Source organism: Amblyomma mixtum, chromosome 5, assembly GCF_055824585.1.
Source record: "Amblyomma mixtum isolate Tamu chromosome 5, ASM5582458v1, whole genome shotgun sequence".
NCBI lineage: Eukaryota > Metazoa > Arthropoda > Arachnida > Ixodida > Ixodidae > Amblyomma > Amblyomma mixtum.
Window position 1 is genome coordinate 99,672,399 of NC_143016.1, and position 18,460 is coordinate 99,690,858.

Here is an 18,460-nt window from a genome sequence, read left to right on the forward strand (position 1 = left end):
TTAGCAAGGGAAAGAAAAATGCAGAGAAGCAGAGCAAGAAGATGAACCCTCTTACCATCAAGGAGATCACGAATCTTGTCAAGATAAATTTCAAAATAAGACACCTGCAAGAGAAGTGGCAAATAATGAGCTTACAACCACTGCAAACATGTGAAAGCACGTACTGTTTTATCAAAGAGCGCAGTAGCTACTCAGATTTTGAACATACAGTGTTCGTCAAAAGTATACTGCCCAAGGTGTTTGCTTCCAATCCATGTAGCGGGGCTCTTAAGCATATCTGAGAGTCCTAAGCTTGGGAGGGTTGAGGACTTCAGTTCCTCCCTCCTTCGTGAGATCAGGGTCCCTGAGTATGCAAGAGGAGCCATGCTGCCGGGCTCAGAAGCAGACCCCTTGGGCTGTATACTTCAGACAAAGACTGTACCTTTACTATGCTAAATCTTAAATAAGTAGACAAAAAAAAATGATGTCAAGGTCAGACAGAAACCTGTTTTAACAGTGCTGCTGTAAGCGCTGGATGAATCAAAACCCTTGCAATTAACTGGCAAAAGCCCCCAAATGACCAAAGCAGCATAGTACTGGTGGCTAGGAGGAGCCTTTCCCCAAACACTTCTTCCCTGGAAAACACAAGCAATTGAATGGGGGATACTTTTAAAGGTTAGAAAAACTGGCGGATTATTGGCAATACTCGGGTTTAAACACAGTACCTCCTCCCATATCTGGAACCAATGCAATACAACTAGGTTATCTCACTTTGTCTACTCTGAACAAGGTGATAAATTTCATGGTTTGCATGCATCATACCAAAGCAAGAAGAGTCAAACAATTGTTAAAAGTGGCATAGCTAATCCACACGAGTTAAATTTTACACAAAAAACGTAAAAGTACCACAAAACATGTGGCTGCTCACTGTATTGAAGCCTTCTAGAAGCGTTAAAAAGCACTGGCTCAATTTAATCACAAATTTAATAAGAGTAGCCCTAACACTGGCATGCCAATACAGCAACAACATGCTAACAGGGCAAAAAGTCAGCACACTAAATGTTGCTTACACAAGCAGATATAATAGTGCAACTAAAACATGATCAGTACAAACCTTTATGTGGAACTCAATATTTTCATCCATTGAATAAATGTGATTAAAAATATCGTTAATGATCCGAGGGATGATGCCTTGGCTGTAGGGATCTCCCAGAACGCCCTGCAAACATTAATATAAAGCATATAAGCAACAAAGATAGCTGTGCAATTCAGAAGTTTTAAACATAACATACCTAGAAATTTTGACAGCTTTAGTTCACTTATTTTTAGATAATTAAACCAGCAAAGTTATTAACATGACACTGCACAAATATGTTCAACACTTTTTTTCACAAAGACAAATAAGGCAGCTTCTATGCTTTTCCACCTCAACACCAACACATTTGCTGCCGAAATCTGAACACGCAAAAAAACTACTGGAGTCATTTATTGCCAACGTTGGTAGAAACTGCAGTGGGAATAAGTGTAGCAGTCTACTACTGCTGGCTCCCCAATTTCTAGTACCCCAAGAACTGCCTTCTAGAAAAGACACCTATGGATCCATTTACCCATAGCTTTTAGGAGTTAGCAGAAAAATAATACCAGCCTAACAGCCTTCAATATTTCATCTGAAGTATCTGAAACTGCCTCGCTGAACATTCATGTATACCCGTGCTTTGTGGCTTTCCTTGGTTTCTTCATCTTTTTTTTTTATCTCTTCTGGCCGTGAATTCACCAGAACACCCAGTTTAGGGGCAAAATACACACAGAAAATTAAACCCGCGCCGGGTACTCTCGCCCCAGTGTTCACAGCGACGCACACGCCGCGCGTCCGTGTTGGTCAGGGGCCTGTGCAACAGCGCGTGGTGGCCGGACCAAGAGCGACCTCTACGGGTCAGTCTGACCCCTGCAGGCGTGCCCCTGCACCCCACGTACGGACGAGAGAGAAAGAGAGAAAAAAAGAAACAAGGAAGAGCAGCGGGGAAGCGCTGCAGTGCCCACCTCCATTGTGTGCGTCTTCCCGCTGGAAGTCTGGCCGTAGGCAAATATGGTTCCATTGTAGCCCATGAGCACATCTGCAAAAGAGGAGAAACAATCGCCACACTCATGAGCGGGAGGCGTCCCGTACTCCCCCCTCCGGGCAACAAACGGAAGGGGGCAATTACAGCGCCAACAAAAGGGCATTCAGTGCGAGACACGAAGAAGACGACGAAGAGCGGCCGTGCCACATGCGCGCGGCGCTTTGACGAAAGGGTTTCTAAACGGGCACGCCGCGGAGACAATGCGCACCGCATGCCCCGGCGTCCGCGGAGCGCCATGCGTCCCTGACTGTTGTCAGTCCATCACGGCGCACACGTCTGAAAGGCGCCGGCGACGATCAAACCCGTTCTCGCATCTCCAGCAGAGGAAGTCCCGAGCCGGCGCGCAACTCCACATACGTGTCTACGTATGTTCAAGTTAGCGCGCGCGGCTGTAGTCTGCTCGGGATAGTAGTAGAGCGCATCATAGTAGACGAAGGGGATATACCCGACGTTTCTCCTAAGATGCTCTGCAATTTTTTTTAAATGGCTTTTTTTGTTAGAAGGGCGCTTTTTCGTCATGGCATTGTCAGCGGTGTAGCGCATCAAAATACAGCTAACACGTGCTAACTGGTATGCTGGTTAACTAATATTGAATAGTTAACTTTTTAACTATTCTCCTTATTTTCTGAGAGGCGTACGTACTACGTAACATCCATATCAGTTTTTAGAACTTCGAAAATGCAGTTGCATTTGGAGCCGCCGCCCAACAAACCGTCTGCATCGCGCCAAAATGCGTGCGCTCTGGAAAAGCTTGCAGGCGAAGCAATCCCTCGTCGCGATAGCCAGAATTTGTCGGGCCACAGCGCCGAGCGTAACCGCGTTTTCGAAGTTCGGAAAACTGATAAGGATATTGCTTACGATGGGCCACGCACCCCGCAATGTTTAATGAGAGGCGCGTAGCTCACCGCAACTGACAGGGTTAGTTTTTTTTTTTACTAACTAGATAACTTTTTAATTTACTCAATATTAGTTAACCAGCCTACTAGTTAGCACATCTTAGCTGTATTCTGATGCGACTACACCACTGGCAATGCTATGTCGAAAAAAGCGCTCTGGTATTAAAAATTGCAGAACACCTAAGGTGAAACACCCGGTATATGCTGCATGGCACTCCGAGTGGCGTATAGCAACCAGAATGACAGTCATGATCGGCTCTTGGCAGGTTCACAAAGGCGAAGTGTCTGGGTAACAGCAACCACGGTAATGGCAGGCACTGTAGAGGCATGTACAAAAGTTTGCGGGATGCGAATTCGCGGATTTATTTATTTCTGCGTTGCCTCGCTAGCCGACCAGCTGACTGTCATTCCAGACGATGCATTTCATCTACTTGCTTTGCCTTTTTTTTTTGTTCCTGCAAAGCCGCATCCCGAAAACTTTTGTCCATGACCATGCAGTTCTTGCGACGACATAAACTGAATAACGCGCTTTGGTGTGCGTCACTAAACAAGCAGAAACACTGCATGGAATCCTGTTCTCTATTATCACCAAGATGTATCCGGCTCTCTGTCGAATCCAGATCATTTTTTTTTCTCTTCGTGGACTGAACGCCTTCGCACCATATGTGTTGCAGCGCGCGATTAACTGCATAAATTACCTTCGCTGGCACAGCACGGATTTATTATAGGTCGCCGGTTCGAATCCGTGCCGCGAGTTAGGCTCTAACTTAACTAGCAGGCTTATGTTGCAACAAACACTGAATCGTATGACACTATCAGGAACATTCTGCGGCAAGCGGTTGGCATGATACGATTGTTTTTACGCAGCCCCGATTATTTCCAACACGCGGTGCCGACTAATAATTACTACGCCGACGGCTTTTCGACCGAACAAGCTGTATACGCTGCCGCGTAAGGAGAGTAGCACTCTCTTAGAAATGGGACAGTGAACGCGCATTAATTCCGAACAAATGTGCCGACACGTTGAGTTTGCAGGCCTTCTCGGAGTGAGTCTATCTTTCGCTCATTGTCCAGCAATCAAGTCCTGCGCCGCATTGCGGCAAGCAAATGCAACACGATTAGAGATCGGAAGACTTCCCCGTAGTTCAACACGCCATGTTCCGCGCGAAGGAACGGAGCCCTCGATCGCGAACACACCAAGCACACCGCCTGCCCGTAAATCAATCCCAGAGCTTATACAGCTTATAGTTCATCAATAAGGTAGTATACACACATACAGGCGAGTTCGAGCGTAGTATACACGGAGCGCTCGTACATCACAATGACGGACGATTATACCGGCTCCTCGTTACACGCGCGAGGGGCGGTCGACGACAAGCCAGGCCAACAACGATTTCTCACCTCGCGCGAAGTCGGGGCGTAACAACAACGCCGTTCATTGACCCCTTTATTTTTCTTTTTTTTCCCCTCCGTTCTTCGGCTCGTTTAGCGAAGCTCGCAAAAGCCACGCTGCGCGCTGACCAACGCAGAAGCGGCAGCAATCTTTCCGGCCCGCACGCTGAAGCGCCCGAGAAAGACGCGCCTCCCAAAACGAGCACGTACACACACACGCATTTAGGCAGGAGATCGCGATGCGAACAGAAGATTCCTTCCCGTCATCGGCGAAGGCGCGCGCCCGACCCACATTATACGCTTACGGTGCGTGTGTGTGTGTGTGTGTGTGTACATACGCAGACAGACGTCGGACGCATACGTACGTATACACACTCGGACGACTCTGGGCGGGCGCCAATCAGAGCGTGGAGAATAACGCCGCTCTCTCGCGCGCGCGCCGGTCAGAAACACGAGGAGCTCCCAGCGGACGGGCCGAACGGGGATCAGTTTAGAGGGGGCCAAAGCAAACAATGGGAAAAATCGGCGTGCGAAAGGAAAGGCGAGACTCCCGCGAACGTCGCCTCTGAGTGAGGACGAACGAGAAACGGGCGAAATTGGTTTCAGCCTACGGGCTGCGAGGTACCAGCCGCTTCCGCGTAATAAACTGCCCAGTTAGGGGTGTACACAGATGCATCTGCGGGCCGCGTTTACCCGGGATGACGGGCTTTATGACGTTTGGTTTGCGTTTAGGTTTGAACTCGAGCGACGAGACGGGGCTAAAACGGGACGCTATAAAGAGGTTTCGCACGTCGTCAATTTATTAGAGTGTACTTTCGAGCGATCAGGAGATAAGGCTCTCGGAGCACACCTAGTGCGCGCTCCGTGCGCTTCCAGGCGCACTTTATTTTTCTCCGGTAAAGGTGCTTTCAACAAGCCCGCATACCCCCACACTTTCAATCACGGACGAGATGATGCAGGAGCGATAGCAAGAGCTTTTAGTGAAGACCAGCGCTAGGACTATCTCGGCTATCACTAAAAAGAAAGGATTAGAAAGGGAGTAAACTGCCTTCTAACGCACGAGGGCGTTATTATTTAGAGTGTAGGGTTCGGCTGCCGGCATCGGCCTTTAGAGGTGTTTCATTACACTCGCCCACGAAGAAGGGGGACCGCGTTCTTCTGACCGCGGACAGGCAGGCGAAAGAAATCGGCGCAACAGAAAGGGAACTTCTCGACAGAAGCGGAGTGTAGAAACTACAAATCTGTACTCGTGTGTGAACACAAGCGCGCCAAATGATCGCTAACGGTGTTCGACAAAGAAATAAAAACTTTCAAATGATCCAAGGCAACTAAAATAAATACAGAAGTTCTGAAAGGCATGCTGCTCAACAATTTGCTCGCGACACGTAGCCGGACACCGAGATCCAACGACGACGCAAGAAAGCGCCCGCTTTCGTCCGTCTTCTTCACAGTTGTATGCGTGCGCTCAGCAAGAACAAGGCAGCATCGACCAGCATATACTAGCAGATATGAAACGGGCAGTGTTTCACGCGAGTCCCGGCGATCGTCTGGAGGTGTTCACTGCCCCTCTCTAATGTAAGGAAAAGCTCAGGAGCGGACCTAAAAGGACAGAAGCTACGGCGAGCAGCTTAATCTAGAGCGTGGATGGGCAAGAAAAATCCGTTTGGAACAGTAACTGGGTGCACAGTATTGAACCCTAGCCAGTGAAGCGCTAGACAGATAACTGGAAGCTTCCTTTTTTATCCGCAACGCCACTGCTGTCACCTATAGGACTAAGGGCGAACAACCTCCCCCGTAATCTTGTTGAGGCATAAACGATCTGCAACGCTCGGCAGTACTGGCGCACGTGGGATCGCTCCACGAGCGAGGTGTCCATCCAGTTTGTCAAGACTCAAACCACACCGCCCGCGGACAGAGAGCCGGGCCTACGGACTGACAGGGGTGTCGAGGAGGAGAGAGCCGCAGACTTAACCATACAGCCGCCCCCTCCGCGGCGGTGGGCGCAGCTGGAGCGAACTGCGTCACAGACGCGTTACGACACCGGCGCACGCACGCGCGGGGAGACGGCGGCACGCCAGGCACGGGCGAAGAACGAACGACACTCGAAACTCGCCGGTACAGCCGGCTTCGCCCGGAAAAGAAGCGACAATGGAGGGGAACTAGCACGGCGCTTCGCAAAGACAAAGGGAGAGAGACTGCCGCCACTAACAGAAAGAAGGTCCGGCGACGACGACGACGCTCCCTCGAGTTGCATAAAGGGTCCGCCCGACACCAGCAAGAGCGCAGCAGCAGCAGCAGCAGCAGCACGTGCTAGGGAACTCAGAAGCACGCCGGCGAGCTAGACGGACGAGAGGTTCCAGCCGTTAAAAATTAAAAAAAAAAAAAGAGAGACCGGTAAAGCGTTCGTCTCCGGTGTGCAAGTTGGGACGAGGAGGGTGAAGAAGAGAGGGCCGTCGGCGCGTAATCGGGGGGTTGCGCAAGCAGGGCGCTCCGTGCCAGAGGTGCGCGGGGACGGCTCTTGGCGCACGGCGACAAGCCACACACGCGATGCGCCTCTCTGCCTCCGAGCGCAGGTGGGCCGCGTCCGGCGGCGCTCAATGCACGAGGACGAACAGGCCGCCGGAGAGGGAGCAGCGCACGAGGCGAGACAGCGCGTCGGGCTGAACGACGGACAGGCAGGCGGCCGAGGAAAACACCCCTGAGGGCTGTGAACAAAAAAATTTATAGTGGCTTAACGTAGTTAAACCGAGTAGAACTGCGAAACCAGGTGTTCACTCTTCAATTGGAGGGGGCACTTAAACTCCGCCTTAGGGGTGTGGCATGATACCTTTAGTAGGTCAATGCCCACGTGTGCTGAATTGGTCATCCCTACTTAAGATTCATAGATGGCGGCGAGTCCTCATATACCACTACCAGCGATGTGCCACTGCACTGGCAGGTGGCTGTTTCTATCCCAGTCGGGATTTTGCGACACATGTTGCTCTCCCCGAGCAACCTCTCTTGCCCAGATGGCACGACGCTCGTCCGAGCTTACCCGAGTTACTACCCGATCTTACCCGAGTAACTCGTGTAAGCTCGGGTAGTAACTCAGGTTGCTAGGCAACGGCACAAGATCGTTTCGTAGCCGCACCGCCACGAGCATACGCGACGAGCCGAGCTGGGCTCCAGTAGTGTTGCTTTCGTAACAAAAAAAAAAAAGTGATGATCGATTCGCATAGTTGGGCCAAATGCGAATTAGGTGTGCTAGCAGTTTAGTTTTCACTTCGGCTCCGGTGTCCAGATCCAGTGTTCCCGGATGGCAGTTGTTCGGACAGCGATAATGGGTTAGTGTGCATCTATGTGGAGTTGGTCATTCTCTACATTCATAGATCCCTGGGAGTCTTCCTACCGCTCCTGGCGCAGTGGTACTGCAGCGGTCAAGCGATGCACCACAGCCCTTTTTATGGCTGGTGCTGCTATCGGTGGGACTTGGGTTGGGTTGCGATCCGGGTCGCTCTCCCCGAGCAGCCCCTCACTATTAATTGAGCCGCTGCCTGACACGGTGGGCAGGCGAGCAGCCTGCCACAAAACAGGCCTCAGACAGACAGACAAACACACAACGGCTAAATGCGGGGAACGGTAAGCGCAATAAAGTAATAACAAAAAAAGCTGTCACTCAGCACACCATGGGGTTGTATCACCTTATAAGCCGGTTGGAGGAGCGAACATCCTTGGAAGAAAGAGGAAATAATATTCATTCGCACACCGAGGCAGCGAACAACAGGAACATCGCGATGTTACACGCCGTGACCGCGATGAACCACACGAAGCTCTCCACTTTTCAAAACGCGCACAGGTGCGGTACATTCAACTTTGATGTATGATTTATGTGTTCAATAAAGCAGAATCAATCAATCAATAGTAGTATACTTCTTGCAGCCGCAATGAGAAATGGGGACAGAGGACTCATTCCAACTTCCCAACCGGTGTTCAACATCTGCCCCGAGTCATGCAACACACCAAAGCGGGTTGCCCAATGTCAGGCGCGTACCACGATCGGGGATTCTACAATTGGGCTTCGCGTTGAATATGCACCGTATGAGTACTGCCACACTTTCCGCCCTTCCATCGGTAGAATAAGCGACGTTACAGCTGTCCCGCACCCATTACGCCATGTAAACTTAGTCCACTTACACGCCGTCTAGTAACCACGTGACCAGGGAAGGCACGTTCTCGACACGGTCCACTGTCTCGCGCAACTGTCCCACTGGAATGCCCACATGGGACAGGCACATCTGGACGACGCCACCACAAAGAGCCCATGCACTGTCGAGGGCATCCATAGTTACCCCCGCCACAAAAGGCGCCGCCACCGCAGAGAGCTCTGCCTAACGTTATTTGATGAGGCCGAATGAATCGTCCCAATTTGGGCACCGCTCCGGTTGTGCCAGACGAGACAGTCGGCGCGGCCCCCACCTACCCTGCCCTAACCTCCGTTCCAGAGGGTGCCCAAGGCGCGCCGGGAGAAGGAGGGGAGTTCAGACGGCGGACACCCCGGGGCGAGGGGGGGAGGGCGCCAAGGGCGTAGCAGGGGCAGCCCTCACCCACTTCCCTCACCTCGACGAGACATCGATCGCGCCGCCGCTGCGCTCAGGGTCCCGTTCCCGTCCCTTGGGCGCGGTTCGAACCCGACGTCGGCGCGTCGGCGGCGGCCCTCCCTGCCTGCACAACTGCCGGTCGATGCACCGGGCATGCCGGCCACCACGAGTGCGTGAGGGACGCGCAGCCTCCGACGCCTCTACAGAGGCGCACGGGCGCGGCGTCCCAAATAGAAGAGGTCCCGGCGAGAGCGGCACGCGCAAAGGGGCTGCACCGAGGGACCCCTCCGGGCGGCCATGGCCGTTCTTCCGTAAAACTGCCCCCACCTGCTATGCCACTGGTCCTCGTCCCGCACAAGTGCCCTCGTTAGCTCGCAAGCACCCCCTGCTCTCGGAGCTATTTACTGCAGCGGAAATGCGGCGAAGAGGTGCATTTCTGCGGTGGGAAGAAGCGGGGGAGCCGCGCTGAGCGCCAGGAGTCACCATCTCTGGAGGCCATCTACTCCGTCAGTTCTTGGCAGCGCAAACGAGAGCGCGAAGACAATTACCGCTGGACCATCTCTCCACCTTTAATGTCAAGCTCTTCATGGCAAATCAAGAAGGGAACTGCACACGGGACGCCTTCTCCTGCTCCACGTCCGAACTTCCTCCGCGTGTGAAGCCAGCAGGCGCGAGCAGCCACGAAAACGTAGGGTGTTCCTCAGAACACACCACAGACCCCATGGATATACCCGGACGTCTTCCGCGGGTCAATAGTACCAAGTGAGGCAAGGAAAGCGCCTCTAGCATAAAAGCCCATCTCAGACTGGACACTCCAACGCGTCATAAGACGATCGAGGAAATAACGGCCCACAAGCGGCACTTTAACCAAATATATGAAGACGGCGACCCGTTTAATTTCGGGTTTTCAGAATTCACATAGGTGAGTGCGAACTATAGCCGCGGCACCGTCCAAGGCCTTGCTTCACAAGTTCCCGAGTATTCCCATGCGAGACGAAACAACTGGGGGCCACTAACAAGGGCACGATGTGGATTTGGGCAAGCACGGAGAGCTTTCAGTGGAATCCCTTCGGATGTAAGAGTAGACGCTGTGACCGCTGAAGACATATCGGCAACGGGCAATTCATGCATACGCTGAAAGCCGAGAATAAATTTATAGTTCAGACCACTTGAAAACGACAACGTTGGCTCTGCAGCAGGCTGCAAGACTTTGTACAGTTGGCACCGCCGAAAGAAGGACCTGTACACTAACGACGCACCCCTCCAAGATGGCGACGCTCGCATGAGCGAGACTAAGATCGTCAGCAACGCATGGGAGAACGGTGCGTTAGGGATCCCTCGTCCAGCTGCTCACCGTTCAAGGTATATTACACGTGTATACGAAAACGAAGGACGAGTTAGGCGCGCCCGAGGCGGACGTTGCTACGCTGTTCCGAGCGTTTCCGAGTCGTACCGACAGAAGGAACGGCGGAGAGCAATACGCAAATTCTGAATTCTGCGCGCTCTCGCTACACGACTGAAACGAAACGAAAAAGACATCGACTGACTTGCGGTTTGCCACGCCCTGTTCGAGACTAGCGAGAGACGCCAGCTAGCAACATCTCCGGCTGGTCTCGAGACTAGGTGACGGCGCCGACAGTGTCGACGAGCATCCACGAACAGGACAGAACACCCGTAGGGGCTAACAGTAGCGGAGGCACTAATCTGGTCCCGCCGCAGCCACTGCAGCAACGCGATATACTCGTACAAATGCCGGCCAACGGCAGTCGCAGCAAGCGCCAAATCCAACTCGTATACAGCAGCTCGCATAGGAGGAGCGTTTTCCGCACTGCGCACCGCACTCCCGCTACAATGGCCGGCGGACTCGAATGGCACACTCGAAAGCACTCGACAGCAGCAGCAAGTTCTGCGCAGACCTGGCAAGCCGGCTGCATACTGTGTGGCTGACGCTGCACCTTTTCCCTTCCTTCCAGCCCCCCCCCCCCCCCCCCCCAAAAAAAAAACCTACGCACCACACACACACACACACACACAAAGAAGAGAGAAAAGAAAATGGAGATAACGGCACTATGACGACGATGTGATTACCCCGGAGAGCCATCAACGGCGGTACGCGGATGTCGAAGGCGAGGGAGAAACCGAAGGCCGACACACTCCTCTGACGTGTACCGTTTTGATGCACCGTTTCCAGTCACGTGACGGGCCAAAAGCCGCTGACGGGGCGAGGCTCAAAAGGGGAAAAAAAAAATACAAAGCGGACAGAACGAGGGATAACAAAAAGGCATTAAAAAGCAAGAACGAAACGTCCGACAATGGGCCGTCCAGGGGGGGAGGTGGAAGCTCACGGAATGCCTTTTGTTTTCGCCCTTCCGTCCATCTGTACCGCGCACGGCTTCGATTTTTCGATCACGACGCGGACACACGCGCGTCATCAGCTGAGTCGGCGGCGGCGTAGCGGGCGCCACGCGAAAGCCGCCGCGCCAGCGCACCGCACGGCGGCGGCGGAACAGTGGGGCGCCTCGAGAATGCGGTGCAGCACGCGGGAAGGCCTCGACGAAAGAAAGGGTGAGCTGCTGCACGCACGGAATGGTCGCGATAAGTCGGAGGAGGACGCAAAAAGAACGCGACCGCGCACCCAGCGAGCCCCGCTAACGGACCCCCACCGATGTCCAGGCAACACCACCTAGATAGACTCCAGGCCGAGAGGACGGAGACGGGGGGCTGACTTGGAAAGGTGAAGGACGGAACACGGTGAAAGGCTTACGGGGGAAAAAAAAAGACGCTCATCGCCCCCGCCATATTTATAGCCTCGAAAACGGTGCTTTCTGGTCAGACGGAGCCACCACGCCCCAACCTTGTTTTGTTGCCCGGACACGAACGACACGCGAGCAGCCAGCCGGCGAAGCGTGGACGCCCTACTAGGAATTGAAGTGCCGCACATGCGACTGGACGGCCGGTCGATGGATCCACAGACGCGGAGGCAGATATACAAGGGCGATCGGCAAAATCGTATACGAAGCAAGCGTACAGCCTATCTATAGGCTCCTCCTTAATTGACTGATGGACAGAAGCCATCAGAATGGCCGCTGATAGTGGGGACAAGCAAGAGAAAACCGCCATCCATTCGAGGGACGATGCCCGGACAGGAGAAAATCAAGAAACAATGGGAGCAGCAGAGATAAACATTACACTTGAAAACACGATACATGACGTCACTGCTGCACGCTTACTCCAGGAACGACAGCGCTGCAGACCGAACGACCAGCAGGAGGAGACAAGTCCCGCGGGCGACCAGCTACAGGGAATCAAAGATGGCGCATCAACCGGAAAACCGCATGCATGCCAAGCCGGCAATTTTCGCGCATTTGGAGCGGCCGCAGAGTTGCGATTGCATATATAGTCCTGCCGTCCCAATTACGGGAAGCGTGTCGCATTATAGACGGGGCAGGGCAGTTACAGTTGCACGGCCGCTGTACGTATAGGTACGACAGGGAATCGACGAAATGACAGAGGGCTGATGCAGATGGTGTGATACATAGGCGTGCTCCATTTCCACCTGCATCAGCGGACAGCGCGGTTGGATCTTTTCTTCTTCTTCTTCAGTCGGTCGTTACACGCGCGGCACCGAAGGGAAGACCATTGTGCCGTCCGCGGGGATGTAACACGGCACGCAGTCACGGAGAGACCATCATCGCGGCACCGATGGCGTTGCTCGATCGCCCTTCGCTGAGGGACGAAGGCGACTCTGCGAGAAAGAGTCGGCCGCCGCCGCCGCTGCGACGCGAGAACGAAGCGACGAGTCCACAGATGCGCGGCCCAATGTCGCACATGCATACACCGTGCCACGCCAGCGACTAGAGAGCTTCTGGACTGCCGGGTATACGGTCGCCCCGTAAGCCAGGACAACCGACGAACGGCAGCCGAAGCTGAGTGCTTCGAAGGGGAACGGTGCCCGAAGCTGGGGTCGAGTCGAACTGGAACTTCAGCCAAGTGATGATAAGGAAACGTTATACGGTGCTGCACTCCACCGATACGGCTGCAGGGGACGCCGACGGAGCACTGCTTTGGCGGTTAGGCCCCACGACCCGGAATCTTTCACCGCGGCTACTGAAACGCAAGATCGTAACACGGCAGCCCAGTAATTGTCGATATTGAGTCCGCATCAAAACGCGACCAGCGCCGCCGGCAGGCGGTCGATATCCCATCGCCTAAAGTTCTTAGCTGTACTGGCTAATGACTCCGGCAGCGGCTGACTCCACGAGAAAGCTTATACGCAGCAGCGCCCGGGGGCGTTCTCGGAGAGGAGCTGTTACTAACGAGGAAGGCGAACACGTTACAGTCTGTCAACGTGCGTCACAATGAACCGATGTTTCAGAGCCTGGTCGCTACAGAGGAGCGACACATACGGTTGTTTCCTATGCTTGCACCGTAGTCAAGAACTTCGTTGCGTTCGACTCCGGAGCCGCGTCAACTCGTACGATCGACACGCGGCACTTCCGTCTTCCTTCTGAGAATAGCACACCGCAGCTAAAGCGGCAGTGAATTGTGTGCGTGCAACATCGTGCGCCTGAAGATTGAGCCGGCCGACTACACGCGGCTCTCGGGAGACGAATATACATCAGATTAAAAGCAGGCGCAGATAAGGAGCGAAAACTCGCGCGTGGATGCCAGTGGGTCCAGATCGATATGCGCAACTCTTTCTTTTTATATCGCGACCCCAACGCGGCGCTCGCGTATAAATGCGCAATGACGCTCAGTGATTAATGAGGCAACCGGAAGAGAGATGATCCATTAGAGACCGCAGCGAGCGCCCCCAAGCGCCGCCGCCTCGCACAGGCGGAGCTCAATCTGCCAAATGGACAGCGACAGCGGCGCGGAGTCGCAATGCGGGCACGTATATACGCACTGCCACTGTGTACGCGCGCCCACGTCTACACCGGTCTGAAACTGCATACAAAGCTGCGGGGAGGCACTCGGGACTCAAAAAAGATCCACAATCGAAGCGAGGACATGTCAGATGCAAGGGGTTGGAGTTCGCCCAACATGGAGCACGAAAATTACGACACATGTACGGATGGGGAATAAACGCACTATACCTTCGAACGTTGTGCTGCGGCCAATGGGCGGCCTACACTTCGTGTGACAAATGGACTAAAAACTACAATGCCACAATGCACTACACTATAAGCTGATGAAGATGATGAGCTTTCATGGCGCAAGGGCATCTGTGGCCAAAGAGCGCCAAATACAAGGTTTTTGGTTGGCCCAGGCTAAAATATGTACACATGTTAAATTCAATACCGGGTCTATAGGGCCTAAGATTAGTGAGTATGTGAATGACTATACTGTGTCAGGAGGGTGTATAAGTCAGGTAGAATGGCCTAAAGTGGTGTATAGCGCCTAAAAATTGTGTTAGTAATTGTTACCCATAAAAGACGAAGTCAGGCAGCCTGAGGCAACCCCATTCCTTGCTTGGGCAAGAAGGGCGACGCATCTGGCGGCTACACTACACTATATAAGTTCACTCAGGAATCACTCGCGTTCTCGTTTTTCCACATTTACTATTACACACCCGCCGGTTAAGTAACGCACACAATCCTACCTAATGGCTGCACCTCAACCCTGCTGATCTATATAGTACGTCGGCCCAACGTTCCAACTGCCACGGTATAGGCATCCGCTGAAGTCATAGTTGCGGGCACAACACTGAAAAGCGCCAAACACCACACGGGGCCAATGCCGTCCCAAGTGACGTCGACTAACGTAGCCGAATGCCTACACGGGAAAGTAATGCAAGCGGCAGGAATAACACTGAAACAGTACTGTTAATGAGCGCCTAAATATCAAGTAAGAGTGCTTTCTTCTAAACGGCGCTAGCCAATTTATTACGTAGAATTAAATGACGCGTACATTTTTTAACAGCGGGCGACCCGATACGCAAGAGAATTCGTCAGAAGATTGCAAAACATCAAACGAAACCGAAGACGGCGGAATTGTCGTTCCTTATCGCGACAAGTGCGGTGAAGAATAGGCGCGATGCAAATCCCGAACTCGAGTGGCAAAAGCCAGCAAGTTACGAGTAACCGCGCGTTCGGCAGCACTTCCGCATACTGGCGAGTGCCGACCGCGCTGTTGTTGGAGACGGAGGGGCCCAGGTGTTGCCCGACTCATTCAACCCCCAGGTCCCGGCTCCTAAGGACGGTGCCGAAATCCGTTATGGAGGAAACTGTACAGTAGGTTTATTTGTACATATTTACAGTCGAGATAGGAGTGTGTCGGTCACAAAACATCCCGTTAAATACGCTTCGTATTCCCAGATCCCTGACTGGGGAATAAAGTTCGCAGAACGATGTCCAATCAGGTGGGCGGTTTGTGGACACCGGTGGTGCCACCCATGGCCGGGGGCAGCGCTGATGCACTCTCGCTCTCTCACAGCTCGGGCGATGGAAGGGGGTAGAGACAGAGTCATCAAACACTCATGTGTCGCTTTGACCACTGCGGCTAGTCTTCTGTTCGTTGCCTCTGTGGGAAGGGAATTTCCTGCAGTCTCCCAGCAGGTGAATGAACGTCCTCGTACTCCCCCGCCAGATGTCCGAAACACGAGATCTCTGTCGAGGACACAGCCGTCTTTCAATTATCAGCAACAGCTTGACCTTTCGCACCATCATTCCGTCCGGCGACCCGAGGGCAGACTCAGCCACTTGACGCCGCTGCTTCCGCCGCGGCGATGACTCATGTCCGGTAGGAATTCCTCCCAGGCCCATGTTGTAACTGAAACCCTTCGCGTAGCTCCAGTGGTTTAAATGCCGGTTAATAAAGTTTAGCTAGTTATTTCGGAAAGCAGTAAATAAAACACAAGGCAATGAAGATCACCAAACAATGTTGATTTAATGTTATCCCTGCGTTTTGCACTTTTTTGTTTTATAAAAACCACTGACTAAAGTTAGCATCGCCACCATCCACACCATCGTGTGTTTCAATTCAGCTCTTTTCTGACTTCAACGAACAGTTTTCCACTGTCTCCGCAGAGTTTTCCGGATGCCGTTCAAAGCACACTGCACCGCCCGCGCCAATACACACAACACAAACAACGCCGCTTCAACCAGCGACGTGGCTAGCGCTCGCCACAAATTGACACCCCCCTCGCAAATCCCACGAACGTGTCCTCAGCGGCTCAATCAAATTTAGATTTACGGCCTCAGGGGGCAAAAAAAAAAAAGGCGAAAAAGCATATCCCGTTTCCTCGACGACAGAGGGGGGAACGCCGAGCAGCAGCATCGCCGTCGGAACGAATGACCCGAGGAAGGAACGACGACGAAGACAGGAGAACAGGCGAAAGCCTCGCGAAAACCCGCCCGCTGCGGCGGCGTCCCGTTTTAGCCGCAAAGCCTCGCTTTACCTACTTCTACGTATTCGCTCGCTGCCTACTTAACTGCGCTCTTCCCAAGTTTATTTTTACTTCTAGTTTCAGCTTTCTTCGCTCGCCGCCCACTGAGCTCGACCTTTCCAAACCGCGGCGTGTAAGCAGCCTTCGAGCGAAGGGACGCGCGGTACAGTACGCGCGCCGCCAGAACAACGTCGGCAGCAGCGCGACCAGCGCCCGCGGAGCGGCGACGACCTCCTCCCCCGCACAGCGGCGGCAACAGCTGTGCCGGCTTATGCCTCGCTCTTCTTCTGTTTCCCGCCAAGCGCTCCCCGGCGAGAAATGACATCAGCGGGGCCTCGCAGCGAGGGAGGCGGCCGCACTGCGAAAGCGAAAGAACACAAAGGTCGCCACGAAGCGTCAGGCTTTTCTTCCCTTCCTTTTAGCCTCGCCGCCCGCAGCGATGCTTCCACGTCTGCCGGCCAGATATGTCTATGCGCCGCAGCGAGTCGCGTGATGAGCCTTTTATCGCTCCCCCCTCTCTCTTCAACAAACAGCTGATGGAAGAATATGGGCCACTTCGAAAACCATGCGCGGTGCGCATTCACAGAAAACGCGCCGACTACCCAAAGCCTGCTACTGCACACAATAAGTACGTAGTACCGCACTCTCGCAACGACCGGAGGCCTTTCTTCGCTGAGTGTCCGGGCAATTAAGGCCAGACAGCTCGGAGCTCTTACGTCTCCATCCATCGCAGCGGCGGCGGAGAAAACGTTGTCGCAATAGAAGCCGCACACGCTTGCTGTGCATACACGCAATCAAACTTGCGCGCCTCCGGTCAAAGGACTCCATTCGCTTCCGCGTGGCGCGCGCGCGCGTTCGGCCACGCCCCCACTGTCTCTTACGTATGCGCACAACAAACGCCGACGACTCGCGAGCGCAAAAGCAATGCAATCGGGTTGCGTCGCGCAGTGAAAGCGATTCTGGGCGCAGCACGCACGCCCTCCGAACACTGTCATTGGAGCCGCAAGCGAGTGCGTAATATGGGGGGACACCTACAAAACCCGGTTTTGCAGCGCTGTCGTAGTGGGGAAGGCCACAGGGAGTCGAGGAAGCGACGCCGCGGGCAAGACGGCAGCCGCACAACAGCGAGCACTTTATCGTTACCTAATTACGTCGTAATTGAGAGATTTCGCATAGCAGAGACGTACTGCAGCGTACTTACACAATGTTTACAGTGCATACCGAAGAGCAGGGTGACTGCCGCGCACGCGCAGTGGCCAGGGGAGGGAGTGCACCTGCTACGGCGCAGTAGCAGTATCACGTAAGTGGTCCAACCTCGTTATAACGAAACGGGTTATGACGACATAACGGATATAACGAAGGAATGAGGATTCCCCTTGGAAGTTCGGTCAACACGAGCTGTAAGTTTAAAACGAAGTATTCGCCGGGCACCTTCAACTTCGCTATAACGAGGTTCAACTGCATATCGTATATGACATCGCAAATATATAATTACGCCGCACAAATACACTACTGCGTCACACAGAATTCCGTTAGACAAACCTATTTCCGACACGCAACCGAAAGCACGCACGCGCCAGCAGTACGCAAATATGAGAAAATGAAGCCCAGCTGCAGCTGGAAGCCACGTATCCTGCGTAGCTTCGAAGGGCGATGAAAAAAAAAAGGAAAACAAAGAGATGACGGTGTCAAGCCTGGGCTGTCACGTACACGGCCGGAGAAACAGGCCGAGACAAACAATCGCTACAAGGGGCGAGGAGACAGCGAACAATGAAGGCAATCGCGAAGGACCGAAACAGGAAAACCTGAGTCGCCAAGGTTAGGGTGATTTCGCACCCGGCGCCGGTGTGTGTGTGTTGTGCAAATAGTTGTGCAAATACGCAGTACTAGAAAAGCGGTTGAAGAAACACTCCCATCGTTACATATGTCCGTCCGCTTGCAGTTAATTGTCATCGAAGTCAGAACAACGCACCCCCTACAAAGGGGCTCACTCGGAACGGCCACAAAGGAATGGGGCAACAATCCGAGGTCATAGAGCACAAAGGTCTGAAGTGTGAAAAAAACAACAACAAAGAAACAAAGTAGCCAATGCATCACGCGCGTTGCATT

General features: G+C 53.3%; 1 protein-coding gene across 1 annotated transcript in view; it reads right to left on the minus strand.

Moving 5' to 3' along the window:
- Positions 1-18,460, minus strand: part of Khc (kinesin heavy chain) — an 87,298-nt gene that overhangs the window by 18,524 nt on the left and 50,314 nt on the right. The window contains exons 3-5 of the mRNA XM_089545715.1: positions 2,020-2,093; positions 1,094-1,198; positions 56-104 (exon numbers count right to left, since the gene is read on the minus strand). Of these exons, the coding sequence (XP_089401841.1) occupies positions 56-104; positions 1,094-1,198; positions 2,020-2,093 (228 nt within the window). The remainder of the gene's footprint in view (positions 1-55; positions 105-1,093; positions 1,199-2,019; positions 2,094-18,460) is intronic.